This window comes from Capra hircus, chromosome 6 (assembly GCF_001704415.2).
Source record: "Capra hircus breed San Clemente chromosome 6, ASM170441v1, whole genome shotgun sequence".
In the NCBI taxonomy this organism is placed as follows: domain Eukaryota; kingdom Metazoa; phylum Chordata; class Mammalia; order Artiodactyla; family Bovidae; genus Capra; species Capra hircus.
In genome coordinates, this window is record NC_030813.1 from 103248438 (window position 1) to 103261839 (window position 13402).

The following is a 13402-nucleotide window of genomic DNA, read 5'->3' on the forward strand; positions in this document are numbered from 1 at the left end:
GAATGGACTGGTTGGATCTTCTTGCAGTCCGAGGGACTCTCAAGAGTCTTCTCTGACACCACAGTTCAAAAGTAGCAATTCTTCAGTGCTCAGCTTTCTTTAGGGTCCAACTCTCACATCCATACATGACTCCTGGAAAAACCAGAACTTTTGACTAGCCTGACCTTTGTTGGCAAAGTAATGTCTCTGCTTTTGAAATGGCAACCCACTCCAGTGTTCTTGCCTGGAGAATCCCAGGGATGGCGGAGCCTGGTGGGCTGCCGTCTATGGGGTCGCACAGAGTTGGACACGACTGAAGCGGCTTGGCGGCAGCAGCAGCAGCAGCAGCAGGTTGGTCATAGCTTTCCTTCCAAGCGTGGCTGTAGCTGTGAGTGACCCTTCCACGGCATTCGCTTATTCACTCGGTCAGTCATTTGTTCATTCATTCATTCATTCGGCAGATACTGATTGCACGATACCTACGAGACCTACGAGGGGCAGGTACGTTCTGAACCTGCAGGTCTGGCTGTGACTAAGAGAAGCTTCTGGCCCTTCAGTCCATTTGGTTTACGAAGCATTGATGCATCCTTAATCTTCACGGGTTGGGAGGAGGGAGTTGTCCTCTGCTTGGTCAGCTCCTGTTGGCTGTTGCTGGGGTTGTCTTTCCTTCAAGGACCATTTACCCCTAGGAGGGCCAAGCCAGGCCCTGGAGACTCAAACAAGACACACATGCCCCCGGAGCCCCCGCCTGGTATGGAGACAGAAGCACAGGTGGATACTTGCCTGTGGATGATGAATTAGTGTTTTGAGGTGAGCCCAGAAGTGTCCCCCACCCCTGACCCCTCCAGCTCCCGTCTCCACCCTCTTCCTCCTAAGAGACTGTGCCTGAATGACCCTGTGGGGCATCCACAGGCCTGCGTGCCCACTGGCCTCTGGCTGGGTTTAACCATGGGGCACACTAGAAGGAGCCTGAGGGTGGCGAGAGAGGCTGGAGCGTTCATCCCCTCTATTCCCTGTCATCTTGGCTAACCGTGTCCCTTAGGACACAGCCTCCTTCAGAGGACGCCCCCTTCACACAGATTTCTCTGTCTCTGGTTCTTTCTCTCTCTCTTTCCTATGACTCCTCCCTCCCTTTATGTCTCAGGCCTGGGGGTGGGGGGTGGGGGTGGGTTTCAAAACCTACAAATATACCAGTCCCTGGGCACAACACTTTCCCTGGATTCCCTTAGAACCTTCCAGAACATGTGTGAACAGTCCTTTTATGGAGCTCCTCTCCAACCACCCAGTTGGCATGTGCCCTCTGCCCCCTACTGGGGCTGTAGTGAGCCTCGCCCCCTTCTGCCTGGATGCCCCCAGAACAGATTCGGAAGAGCCACTTTATGCAAGGGGAGTTGCATCCTCATGGCCCCCAAACACCCACCCACCCGTCTCTGAACACGAGGTCAGAGAGAGTTTGGGTGTCAAGAGGAGGTGGCGCCGATCACTAACACTGCAGTTGGCGGCTCTGGCAGCAGGTCATGGGTGCACGACGTCTCCAGGAAACATGCAGCCTGGGCAGGGAGCCACTCGTGGGCTAGAACCAAAAGAGAGCTCCTGGCCCAGACGCACCAGGCCCCAAGCCAAGGAAAATGTCCTTTCTGTGAAGAATCAGAACTCAGAGGGCAAGACTGATCAGTGAGAAAGGAGACACAGAGCTGTGTTCTCAGACGGAGAGACAGAGGTCACCCTCCCCTCAGCCCTCTGGGGGAGCCCCCTCTCCCTGAGCAGCATTAGTGACCAGGCAGGGGCCTCCCTCCCCAACCCACATCCAGGCCACCCCCATCCAGCAGAGACCGAAGTAAGAGATGGTCCACAGGTGAGTTCAGTCCAGTTCAGTTCAGTTCAGTTCAGTCGCTCAGTCGTGTCTGACTCTTTGTGACCCCATGAACCACAGCATGCCAGGCCTCCCTGTCCATCACCAACTCCCAGAGTTTACCCAAATTCATGTCCATTGAGTCAGTGATGCCATCCAACCATCTCATCTTCTGTCGTTCCCTTCTCCTCCTGCCTTCTATCTTTCCCAGCATCCGGGTCTTTTCTAATGAGTTAGCTCTTTGCATCAGGTGGCCAAAGTATTGGAGTTTCAGCTTCAAAATCAGTCCTTCCAATGAACACCCAGGACTGATCTCCTTTAGGACGGACTGGTTGGAGTTCCTTGCAGTCCAAGGGACTCTCAAGAGTCTTCTCCAGCACCACAGTTCAAAAGCATCAATTCTTCAGTGCTCAGCTTTCTTTATGGTCCAACTCTCACATCCATACATGACTACTGGAAAAACCATAGCCTTGGTGAGGTGACTTAATCACAACTTGTCCATTCTCAGGTGGGCCCCAGGGACATGGGCTTGCCCAGGTCTCCCATAAAGATGCTACAGGCCGGAGCCTCAGCTCCCACACTCTCCTGGTCCACCCAGGTGGACCCCTGCCCTCTTGCGTCTCCTCCACATGGGATTATTCCTGTAGCTCGGATGATATTGAAGCCATGGCTCACATGCGTAACCCTTGTAAACCTAGGGGTCCTCGTGGCTCCTCTGAGAGCAATGACACCATCAGGAAGCACAGTTCATCTCCAGAAGGGAGGAGGGGTTCCAATCAACCCACATCTCTCCTGAAGAACACTGAAGGGGATCACTTCTGTACCCTCAGTATTGCCTTCCAGAATCTGTTCCCACCTCCCCAGTGACTTTGTATGCTCTACCCCCAGATGCTCCAAATCCTTAACCCCCTTCTTTCTCCAGGCCCAGATCCATGTAGCTGCTATTATTTCTCTCCCAGCTCTTACTGTGTAGATTAACATCCTTTCTCTGATTCAACAGGAATGCCTTCTCCTTAGGGGAGGTGGGGAAGAAGAGGTGGGCAGTGAATAGACAAATGGAGAATGCACTTTAGCTGGACGTGGGCGGGGGTTGTGTCTGTGAATGCCTGCACGTGGATGGTGTGCGGAGTGATCGGTTAGTCACGCAACTGCTCAGACAGCAGGAGGGTCCTAGGTTTCTACCAGAAGGATATGTCTGGCTGATTCAGGGGGGCCTGCCCTTTTTTGGTGCTGAGTTTATAGCCCTGTGTCTACTGTTTGTTTTCCTTTGCCCTCCTTCTGCTGTTGCCTAGTCTCATTGAAAGTCTAGGGCTCTCTCGCCTGGGATACAGGGCAAAGTACAAGGGAATGTTTTTATGATGCTTGGGGCGAGCTTTCAACGGTCTCAGCTCCCGGCTCTATGTCTGTGTGCTGATGCAGCCCAGATATGGGGTGCGGACAAGAGGACCTCCCCACCCCAGAGAAGGTGGGAGGAGGCAGGCCTGTCCCCGTCTGCTCCCACGGGGTCCCCATTCCTGCAGTGATAGCTCTGCAGCCCCGGGAAGGAGCGGCTGGCTTCCTTCCTCCTCCTCCGGGGCCCCAGCTGACGCCTGCCTCTCCTTCTCCCGCCAGCGTCATCATGACTGGAGCCTACAACAACTTCTTCCGCATGTTTGACCGGAACACCAAGCGGGATGTGACCCTGGAGGCGTCGCGGGAGAGCAGCAAGCCCCGGGCGGTGCTCAAGCCGCGGCGGGTGTGCGTGGGCGGCAAGCGGCGACGCGACGACATCAGCGTGGACAGCTTGGACTTCACCAAGAAGATCCTGCACACGGCCTGGCACCCGGCCGAGAACATCATCGCCATCGCGGCCACCAACAACCTGTACATCTTCCAGGACAAGGTGAACTCCGACATGCACTAGGTGTCCCGGCGGCCACGCGCCGCAGCGGCCACTGGCAGGGGCGGGGACGCGGGGGGGGGAGTGCCTGGCCCCATCCCTCCAAGCATCCCAGGACAGGACCCACCTTTGCGGATGATTTCTATTGGAACACAGGACAAACAAGGAGTCACAGTAAACCGACGGGATCGTCGGCCTGGAAGTTCACTTCTTGCATCCCGTACTTTAATCGCGTGCAGTCTTTCCCGCCGCCTTAGGATGTTTTCCGTCTGCGCGTTCATTTTTCACGCCAGCGGTTTCCTTTCTGCGGGCCTCGGGAGCCCCGGAGTGATGTGTCTTTCGCGCCTCACTGGCCCCAGTTCAGGGCTCCGGGGACAGATAACGAAGCTCAAACAAGCCAGCCAGGGATTCTTCTGATGCTGAATGGAGCAGTTGCCACTGTCTTCAGAGCCGAGGGTCTCACCTTTTTGCATTTTGGATCGTGAATCCATGCTGAGAATTTGCGAGTTCCTCTTTTAGGTTATTTTAATGTCTTTCAGAATATCCCAGGTCCCTTACAGTTTCTCAAGAGGAAGGGGAGCGGAATCCCCCTACAGTGGGTGCGTGTTTTCCTCACCACTTAACCACCCTTCTCAGAGCATTTGCCCAGTGCTAGGCGTGGTGCCGGCCCTCCAGGCCCGCGGGTGTAACCCGCATGGCCTCTGTGCCGGCTCGCCTTTCATTCTGCAGCTGTCCTCTGCATCTCCTGGATGCAGGAGATCCAGGAACTCGTCCTGGCTCCCTCTGTGATCTTCCTGAATCTTTGTCATGACCCTGAGAAGCGAGGGCCTATTCATTTCCTCCATACGTGCCAACTGCACACCGAGTGCCAGGCTGCATGCCAGGGATTAAAGGTGAATAACTTGTCATTCCCCACTGTGCGCATGGGAAAACTGAGGCCCAAGGCCTGCATCAACCAAGGAGGGGCCAGGAATTCCGTCCAGGCCTTCCCACAAGACCCTTTCCCTCCCACCATGTTGGTGGCTCATGTTAAAGCAACATTCCAGCCTGGAAGGTTCTGGAAACATCTCTTCATCTTGTGAAGCAAGACAGAGGAGGTAGGATGATGATGAGGGTCGGGGAGAACTGAGACGCAGAAAGGAGAAGACCCCCCCCCCAGGTCTCCTCGCTTGTTTGGTGATAAGGAACTCTGCCCTCTCTCCACCTCAGATGTGGACCCCAGCTCCTTTTCCAGATGCACTGAACTGTCTCCAAAAGAAAATTGCATGTTATGACCATTTTAAGATACCTTTTCTTTTCTGACTCCTCGTGGGCCAGTGAGAATGCGGTGTTTCCAGGACGGGTCCCTCCTACTTTGTCAGGATCGGTTTGGCCCACCCGCCAACCACGCCAACCTGTCTTTGCCCTTGGAACTCCCAGCGGAACCACGTGGCTTGCATTTTGATTCAGAAAGCAGAGTGCAGAGGCCCGACTGAATCTTTTTTTTTGTTTGTTTTTAACAAGATGTAACCTAACCCAGGAAATAGACCCAACTCAAGATTTTTCTCAGCGATAATGGTCTACTTTTGTGTGTGTCAAAGCACAGAACGCATGTGCACTCACTTCCAGCCATACAATAATTACACAAGGAAATGGGTCCATTGATTTTTTTTTAATCAACATGAATGAAGAATGTTTGTTTATATATCACTGTAAAATCCAGGTGACCTGGACAGTATTATATGTACATATCTATTCTAATTAAAACTAACAATCACAGGATTGGATTCCTTTTTTTCCCTTTGTAAAGAGGTTCAAGAATGTGATAAATTGTATAGAAATCTTGTTGAAGCCAAAATCCAGCTCTGAGGGCCTTATACAATTATTCGGATATTTGGCACCGATCATTTCCCTTTGTGATTCAGATGCTGAGAGGCAATTTGCATTTGCAGATGGAGGTTACTGATCAGATCATAGATTTAACACGGACCATTTCTACAAAGCTCAAAGCTTACACTGCATTCAAAAGGAGGTCTCAATACAGTTCCTGGTTCCTTACTCTGTTTTAAACTGTGGACACCAAACCAAAAAGGGAGAAGAAAGGAAAAGATCTTCTCAGAAGAAAAAGCATGTCTTTGGATCCCTGGAAAATAATGATGTCCGAAGCGTAATGAATAAAAGCATTGTGAGTAAAATGTGTGTTGAGAAAAGATGTTGACGAGGGAAGATGTAACAGTAGACATGGCAGAAGGGCCAGTAACATAGTCACAAACTTTGCTTCCTTCCTGTTTAAACTTCCTGCTCTTTTTGAATGTACGCGTGTTCACATAGTCATTGTGAAGTTGTTGGGTTGTTTTCATTTTCATTTCAATACTCTCTGAGGACTGACTGCTCGGTGGCTTCGGATACGTGGTGGTAGATTAGACAGGCCTGACCATTTTGGACTCTGTAACTCATAGGTGCATTCTCGTTTTCTTGGGTGTCTCACAAACTATCCACCTGTTGAATAAAATTATAAATATGTTAATACCAGCTTTTTCCAATAAAATAACAAATGTTACATCGAAAATGAGGCTCGGAATGCTGTTTGTTTTTAATGGGCTCCCAGCAAGAGGCACATGGCAGGTGGGAACACACATGCAAAGTGGGGTTCACCTCCAGGCTTTCCGGCCTCCAGCTCCCAATGCAACTTTTAACCTTCCTCAGCTCTTATTTCATCACCAAGGAAATGGAGCTAATAATAATACCAACCTTGTGGTTTGGGGGTTGTGGGGGGAAGGGCAAGATTAAATTGGACAAATTTAACAGTGCCAGGCACATAAGCGCTCAATAAATGACAATTGTTTTATTTTGTTTCGTTTTTTTGTCTTGTTATGTTTTGGAGCAAGTGAGCATAGCCTACTGTGATTTCCAAATATTGCCAGATTCTCCCATGATCATTTCTAACCCTCACATCCAACTTGAGAATATGGTACAGATGAGGAAATTGGGGTTCAGAGAAGTTAGGGAACCGGCTCAGAATCACACAGCTAGGAGATGCTGGAGCCAAGTTTCTAGTTGGGCCCAGTTAACTCCTAATATAGTGCTCACCCAACGGTACCGCTACACACGTGCCTCCGTGTCCCAGGGAACAAGAGCTGGGAGGAGCCAGGCTATAGGGCATCTGAATTAGTTCTAGAAGCCAGAGGGGCTCAGCCCCGCCTGCTGCGATGGCTGAGATAAGCCGGAGGATGTGTGGGGAAGCCCTTCACGTCCCCCATGGTTCCTCTGCACCCCTCTGGGAGCCCAGGCCTCACCTCTTCACTTTTAAGAAGAGGTTTTAACTTCAGGCCCAGCGGGAGGAAGTCAGCGGCTGCCCTGGTGGGTCTGCTGGCAGGATTTTGATTGACTTAGTTCTCCATCAACCTCTCCACTTCAGGACAGAGGAGAAAGGAGGAAAAGCCACTTCTGGGCTGTGTGACCTTGGACATGGGGCTAACCTCTGAACTCCATGTGTGAATAGAAGGGGTGTGTGTGTGTTAGTCACTCAATCATGTCTGACTCTTTGCAATCCCACGGACTGTAGCCTGCCAGGCTCCTCTGTCCATGGGATTTCCCAGGCAAGAATATTGGAGTGGGTTGCCATTTCCTCCTCCAGGGGATCTTCTTGACCCACATTGAGGGCGACTCTTTACCATCTGAGCAAGTAGGGAAGATTAAAAATAGAGGGTGATGCCATTTCTTCATGAGGGAAAACTAGTGAGGTAGTGAAAAAATGCCTTGTTAAGCTCTATGGCCCCACCATATGGGGATTTTATACATAGTAGCTCATTTAGGTTTCATGTTATGCCTTTTGTGGCAGAAGGGGCAGTACTATTGTTAAACCCATTTTATACGTGAAAAAACTAAGGCTTAGATTAAGATTTAACTTGTGCCGAAATTCATAGAACTTGAACGTAAGTGGAGGATCTTGGATTCAAACTCAGATGATGAAAGCATAGGTGGATGCCTAGACGATAGTGATGACACCGTGATCTTAGCCCCACCCAGCGCTGACTTGAGCACCAGTTCTGGGACTTCACAGGTGTGATTAAGGTTATGGACCTGAGATGGGTTTCGTGGTCCATGCGTGGGTTGGGAAAGAATATTCAGACATGAGGCAGAATGAGAGGAGAATAAAGTTGATTAGAATGGGAGACACAGCGGGCTGGCTCAAGGGAGAGCTGAACCGTTTTGCAGGCTAGCAGCCAATTTTTAAAGCCTCAAGACAGAGAAAATTCCTACTGGAATGGTGGCATTAGGTGGTTGGTTAGGATGCTATAAGGTGGATAGTAGGGTGGGTATTTTACATAATATGGGGTCAGGGAACTGGCCGATCTAGATCTGGAAGCTCATGGCAACAGTTGCTATGCGGCTTGGTCAGTTTCAGAGATTCTTATCCTGTGACCTTGGTACAGAGCTCCACACCTGTGACCTTGGCACAAGGCTCCACAATGCAGAGCATATCCTCTGTTATCCAGTGGAGAACAGTCTCTCCGATGAGTTCCAGAAGGTAGAGGACCTCTGTTGACTGTACTCATAGGGAGAGGCACCAAGCAATGAGGACTCCCCCTTCCACTGCTGCCTCTGAAGATGGAAGAAGGGGCCACAGGCCAAGGAACATGAGTGGCCTCCAGAAGCCAGAAAAGACAAGAAAATGGATTCTCCCCTAAAACTTCCGGAAGGAGCACAGTTCTGCCGACGCCTGGATTTTAGCCCAGTGAGACTGTCGACTAGAAAATATAGTCACAACCTGAAAGCTGACAGTTATTTTGTTTGGTGGGAATGTTTAGGACTCCGAACCCAGAAGACAGCATCTCGGTTATCTCTGAGAAAACTGCTCCAATGAGGTAGGAGGGGAAATCAGACTCAGGTTTGCAACAGAGAGAGCAAGCAGTCTAAACATCAAAGATCAGGTGTCAAAGAACTAAGCACTCTATGTATGCAGAGATGCAAGCTTCTGGGCCCACTGAATTCATTCTTTTCCTGTGCACCTCAGCTGTCTGGGGCCCATCTTGTTTCCTTGTTTACCTGAAGGAGTGGCAGGTGGCTGCTTCTTGCATTCATTCCCCCAGCTCCTCAGCCATCACCACTGGGGAGGGGCAGCATCCGTTGGATTCCAGTTTGGGGAGCCCTCATTCACGTTTGGAGGCCAGAGATCGCGGATGGCTATGACATTTCTTATTTATTAATATGGCAGGAGACATTTTCATTTCATAAGACCACGTGGGACTTCTGAACCCCCAACTGTAGGAGAAGACGTGTGTTGTTTTAAACCCCTCAGTTTGTGGTCCTTTGTCACAGTAGCCCTGGGAAACGAACACACTCAGGTACCTTCATTCTGATCTCACAGTCAACTTTTTCAGCAGATTCCTGCCCTCTTTCACAGATGAGGATCCCAGAAAGATCCAAATACCTGCCTAAACCCCAGCAGTAAAGGTGGGACCAGCCTCCACATTGCCTTTCTTGAGGGCAGCCAGGGTGGAGGGCCCTGTCAAGGTACTCTGGGCAATACTTGGGGGCTGGCAGCCAGATGGTGGCACAGAGGGGTGGGTGGGGCTCCTAGAAGGCCAGGTACCCATGGGGAGCTGCATGTGTGGATGGGCCCCCTCCTCCAAGCCAGGCCCTGGGCTGAGCTGTGAGCGGGCCACAGGGTGAGCAATCCAGTTCAGTTCAGTTCAGTTCAGTTCAGATCAATCGCTCAGTTGTGTCCGACTCTTGCCGACCCCATGGACTGCAGCACGCCAGGCCTCCCTGTCCATCACCAACTCCTGGAGTTTACTCAAATTCATGTCCATTGAGTTGGTGATGCCATGTAACCATCTCATCCTCTGTCGCCCCTCTATCCTCCCGCCTTCAATCTTTATCGGGGTTTTTTCAAATGAGTCAGCACTTCGCATCAGGTGGCCAAAGTATTGGAGTTTCAGCTTCAGCAACAGTCCTTCCAATGAATATTCAGGACTGATTTCCTTTAGGATGGACTGGTTGGATCTCCTTGCAGTGTGAGGGACTCTCAAGAGTTTTCTCCAACAGCACAGTTCAAAAGCATCAATTCTTCAGTGCTCAGCTTTCTTTATAGTCCAACTCTCACATTCATATATGACTACTGGAAAAACCAGAGCTTTGACTAGACGGACCTTTGTTGGCAAAGCAATGTCTGCTTTTTAATATACTCTCTAGGTTGGTCATAACTTTTCTTCAAAGGTGCATGGAATAAGGCCTAAACTCTGTTTCCCTCCCCAATCTCTCCCAACTACAGACCAGCCTCTGCTCAGATGAAAGCCTAGCTGTTACCTGTCTTCCCTGAGCCCTGAAGGCTCTGAGGCTCCTGATGCCCACCGGCCACTCTTTGAGGCTTGACCTGGAATGCTTGCCTCTCAGTGATCTGCCCAGCTGCCCCGTCAGCTTTCTTACCCAGCACAGGTCAGGTCATTAGTCGTTATTGTATTAACAGCAGATACTTCTGAGGTGTGGGCTGCCCCAGGCACTGTGCTGAGAGCACCGTATGCCTCATTTCATTTCATCAGCAGCTCACCGTGAAAGAGGATGCTCATCTTACAGAGATGGAAACTAAGGCACCAGGAGAGAAGGAGTACCTCTCACAAGGCCACAAACGTGTGGGTGCTGGAGCCGGGATCTGACCCCAGGCAGTGTGTCTCCAAACTCTGTCCTGGACTGAATCACTTTGGGTCCTGGACCACTGAACCACAGGTAGTGTCTGAGGGATGTTTTGGGGCCACTATTCCTGCTTGTCCTCTGCCAGGAACACAGCTTAGAATGGCAGGCTAGGTCAGGACCTGCAGAAGTTCAACCGCTTGATGAAAAGTTTAGCAAAGGCTTACCAGTTTGGAGAGGTGGTTTCCTAGCAACCGAGAAGCTTTCAGAGCTCCAGATAATTGCCCCAGTTGTGAGTGATTCATTTCAAACAGCCATGTCCTTTTTAAAAAACAAAGCCCCATTGTCTCTACCTGGATGCTGTTAGATTTCCACATTGGGCCCACACAGTCAAGTGACATGCTGGATTTCAGAGAAGAACTGACATCCACAAAAAGCAGCAATATTGGAAGGGCAGAAGTGAAAATAAAAATGGAAAGGAATCCATTAGCAAAATTAAGCAAAAAGACGTCCAAACATGCAAAATGGAGATGGATGTTTGGAGAAGTGACTTACTCATTTTCATGCACATGTAATGCCTGTGAGAGGTGCAAATGATAGCATTATTTATAGATGTGCCAAATAAGAACTGACTTCACCATTTGTCTTTGCTTAATCACTCATTTGTTCATTCAACAAATATTTTCTGGGCACCCACTAGGTGAGCAGCACAGACGCTAAGTGGTTCAGGGTGGGGACACTGGTGTCCAGCTCAGGGATTCAAATCCTGGCCCTGATGGCAGCTCTGGATCTTGGGGATGTTACCAACCTTTGCCACACCTCAGTTTTCTCATCCGCAAAGCATGGAGAATGTTAGTACCTATCTCATGGGGTAGTGCAGATTAAACAAGAAGATCCTTGCATAAGTGGTCAGCACAGAGCATGGGCCCCCTGGAAGCCTGTTTAATAACATCATCACTCTTCCCTCACACTGGGACCAAGCTTCAGGGAAGTCTTGCTAAACCCTGCAGCTTGGTCCCCTGGGAGAAATCAGGATAGCGTGTGTCCGTGCTGAGAATGAAGAGACCTTGTGAGAAGGATGGGAGGACAGCTTGTAGGAGGGAGGAGGGGGCTGGGGGAAGCGGAGATAGGGGAGGAAGAGAGGCTGCTGCAGGAGGCTGAACGGGACCACCAACACCCCCCAGGAGGATGGTCTGAGGTCTGCATGCATCCCTGGGACCCCTGGCACTGCTGGCCAGAGCCTGGGTTGCCTGCAACCTGGGAGGGCATGGCAACAGTGTTGTTCATCACCAGCACCAGCCACTTTCCCTTCTACTGGTAATTCGGCTATGAACTGGCTTGGGAGAAATTTCTTCTCCCTCATGTGTGCAGGCTGAGAGCAGGGTTGGCCCAGATGTCTTGCCCTATTTAGTCATGGGGTCAGTGGATGACCCAAGCAAGGCCAACCCAACCTCTCCCCTGACTCTCAGGCCAGGAAGAGAATGTTGTATGCCTTCTAATTGCTCCCAGTAGCCAGAAATTAGAAACATGGCAGAGGAGGCTGGAAACAGGGCTGTTTCAAAGGTCCAGCTCAAGACCAGGGTTTACTACCAGAGAAGAAGGGGACCTCCGAGGGATAAAGGAAAACAGAGTGATGATGCTTCCTTCTAATGCTGGAACTGAGCAGATCTCTGCAGGCCCTCCCAAGTACTAAGGCCCCTCTGTGTCCCATGCCTCTTGTTCGTAGAGATAGTGAAGTCTCTCGGGCCTCCCTGAATCACAGAAGAGCAAGCTCGAGCAGGCTCAATCAGTCAAAGATTAGGACCCTACAGTCACAGATTTAGATTCAATATCTGATATTCCTGAGTTGTTTTACAGATGCTCTATGGCTGCCGCAGAGGGAACAGCTAAATGCGTGATGACCAGGCTGCAGCCATGACCTAAGATGCTCCATTCTGAGCAGCACTGAATCTCGGGCTAGAACAATTCCAAGAACTGGCCTCAAGAGAATGAGACAAACACTATTGCTCATCATCTATATCTTTATGAGCATCAAAATAATAGTAGATGCTTGTTCTGCCTGTATACGTAAATGGGCAACTAAAACTGTCCGCAGAGAGATGCTTCAAACTCATGTTGATATCTTTCAGCTGAGACCTCGGCCCCCAATCTCAGCATGATGCGGTTACAGAAAACGGACCTTCATCCATAATCCCCTAGAAATGAAATGATTATCTGACAGAGGGGGGTTTGTAAGCAGCTCTTTACAGGAAACAGCCCTCAGCAGGAAACCCCTTTTGTCCTGTCACTTTAGCAAAGCTACATTGAGACTAATTTTTAAACCAGGCCACCGCCCCCCTCCCCGCCATGGTCTACTCACCTCCGGCCCAAATTCACCCTTCAAATCTTTTAATCGTAGAATACCTTGCCTAATGTGTTGGTCCCTTCTGTAGTTCTAAAGAGTAGAAATAAAGAATAAGTAATTAACAGATGACCAGATCTCTTCCCTGGCTTCTCCTTCAGTGATCTCATAGACAAACCGTGTGAACAAGAAAGACAGTTTCTAAAGAAAGATCACAAGGACTCAACAAGGCTGCAAAGGAGGCTGTATCGGGGAGATGGTGATGACCCTACCCCTCTGCCATCTCAATGATTAACTAAGATTACATCCCTTTTTATCTTTTAAAAACTTCCATCACCAAGAAAAACCTTCAGAGTTGATTTTCTGCGGACACTGAGCCTCATCTCCCCAAACTGTTGGCTTTCTGATTAAAAGCAGGGTTTTCCATTTCTAACAATATTTGCCACTCGTGTTTTGATTTTGAGCAGCAAGCAGCCAGACCTAAGTTCAGTAGCAATGCTTGTGATCGGACAACTCCCTGAGAAGCCCTTGTTTTCAGTTCCAGTAGCACTTTTCAGCCAGAGTCAGCCAGTTCATTTCTGTGAGCTACCAGCAAACAGTCCTAATGATGGAAAAGATAGATGCCCACTCAGCGTGCCAATTACAGTGGGATCAGGGTCTGATTCTGTGGTGGTGGCAATGACTCGCCCTCAAACATCCACACACCCAGGACAGGAAATGACTCAACAAATGTACTGAC

At 50.0% G+C, this 13402-nt stretch overlaps 1 protein-coding gene across 2 annotated transcripts in view; it reads left to right on the forward strand.

Annotated features, from left to right (window-relative positions):
* The window catches only part of PPP2R2C (protein phosphatase 2 regulatory subunit Bgamma), a 164851-nt gene extending 158593 nt beyond the window's left edge, over positions 1 to 6258 (forward strand). For both annotated transcript variants that reach the window (XM_013964782.2, XM_018049709.1), the window contains exon 9: positions 3443 to 6258. In XM_013964782.2, the coding sequence (XP_013820236.2) occupies positions 3443 to 3734 (292 nt within the window). In that variant the 3' untranslated portion in view covers positions 3735 to 6258. The remainder of the gene's footprint in view (positions 1 to 3442) is intronic.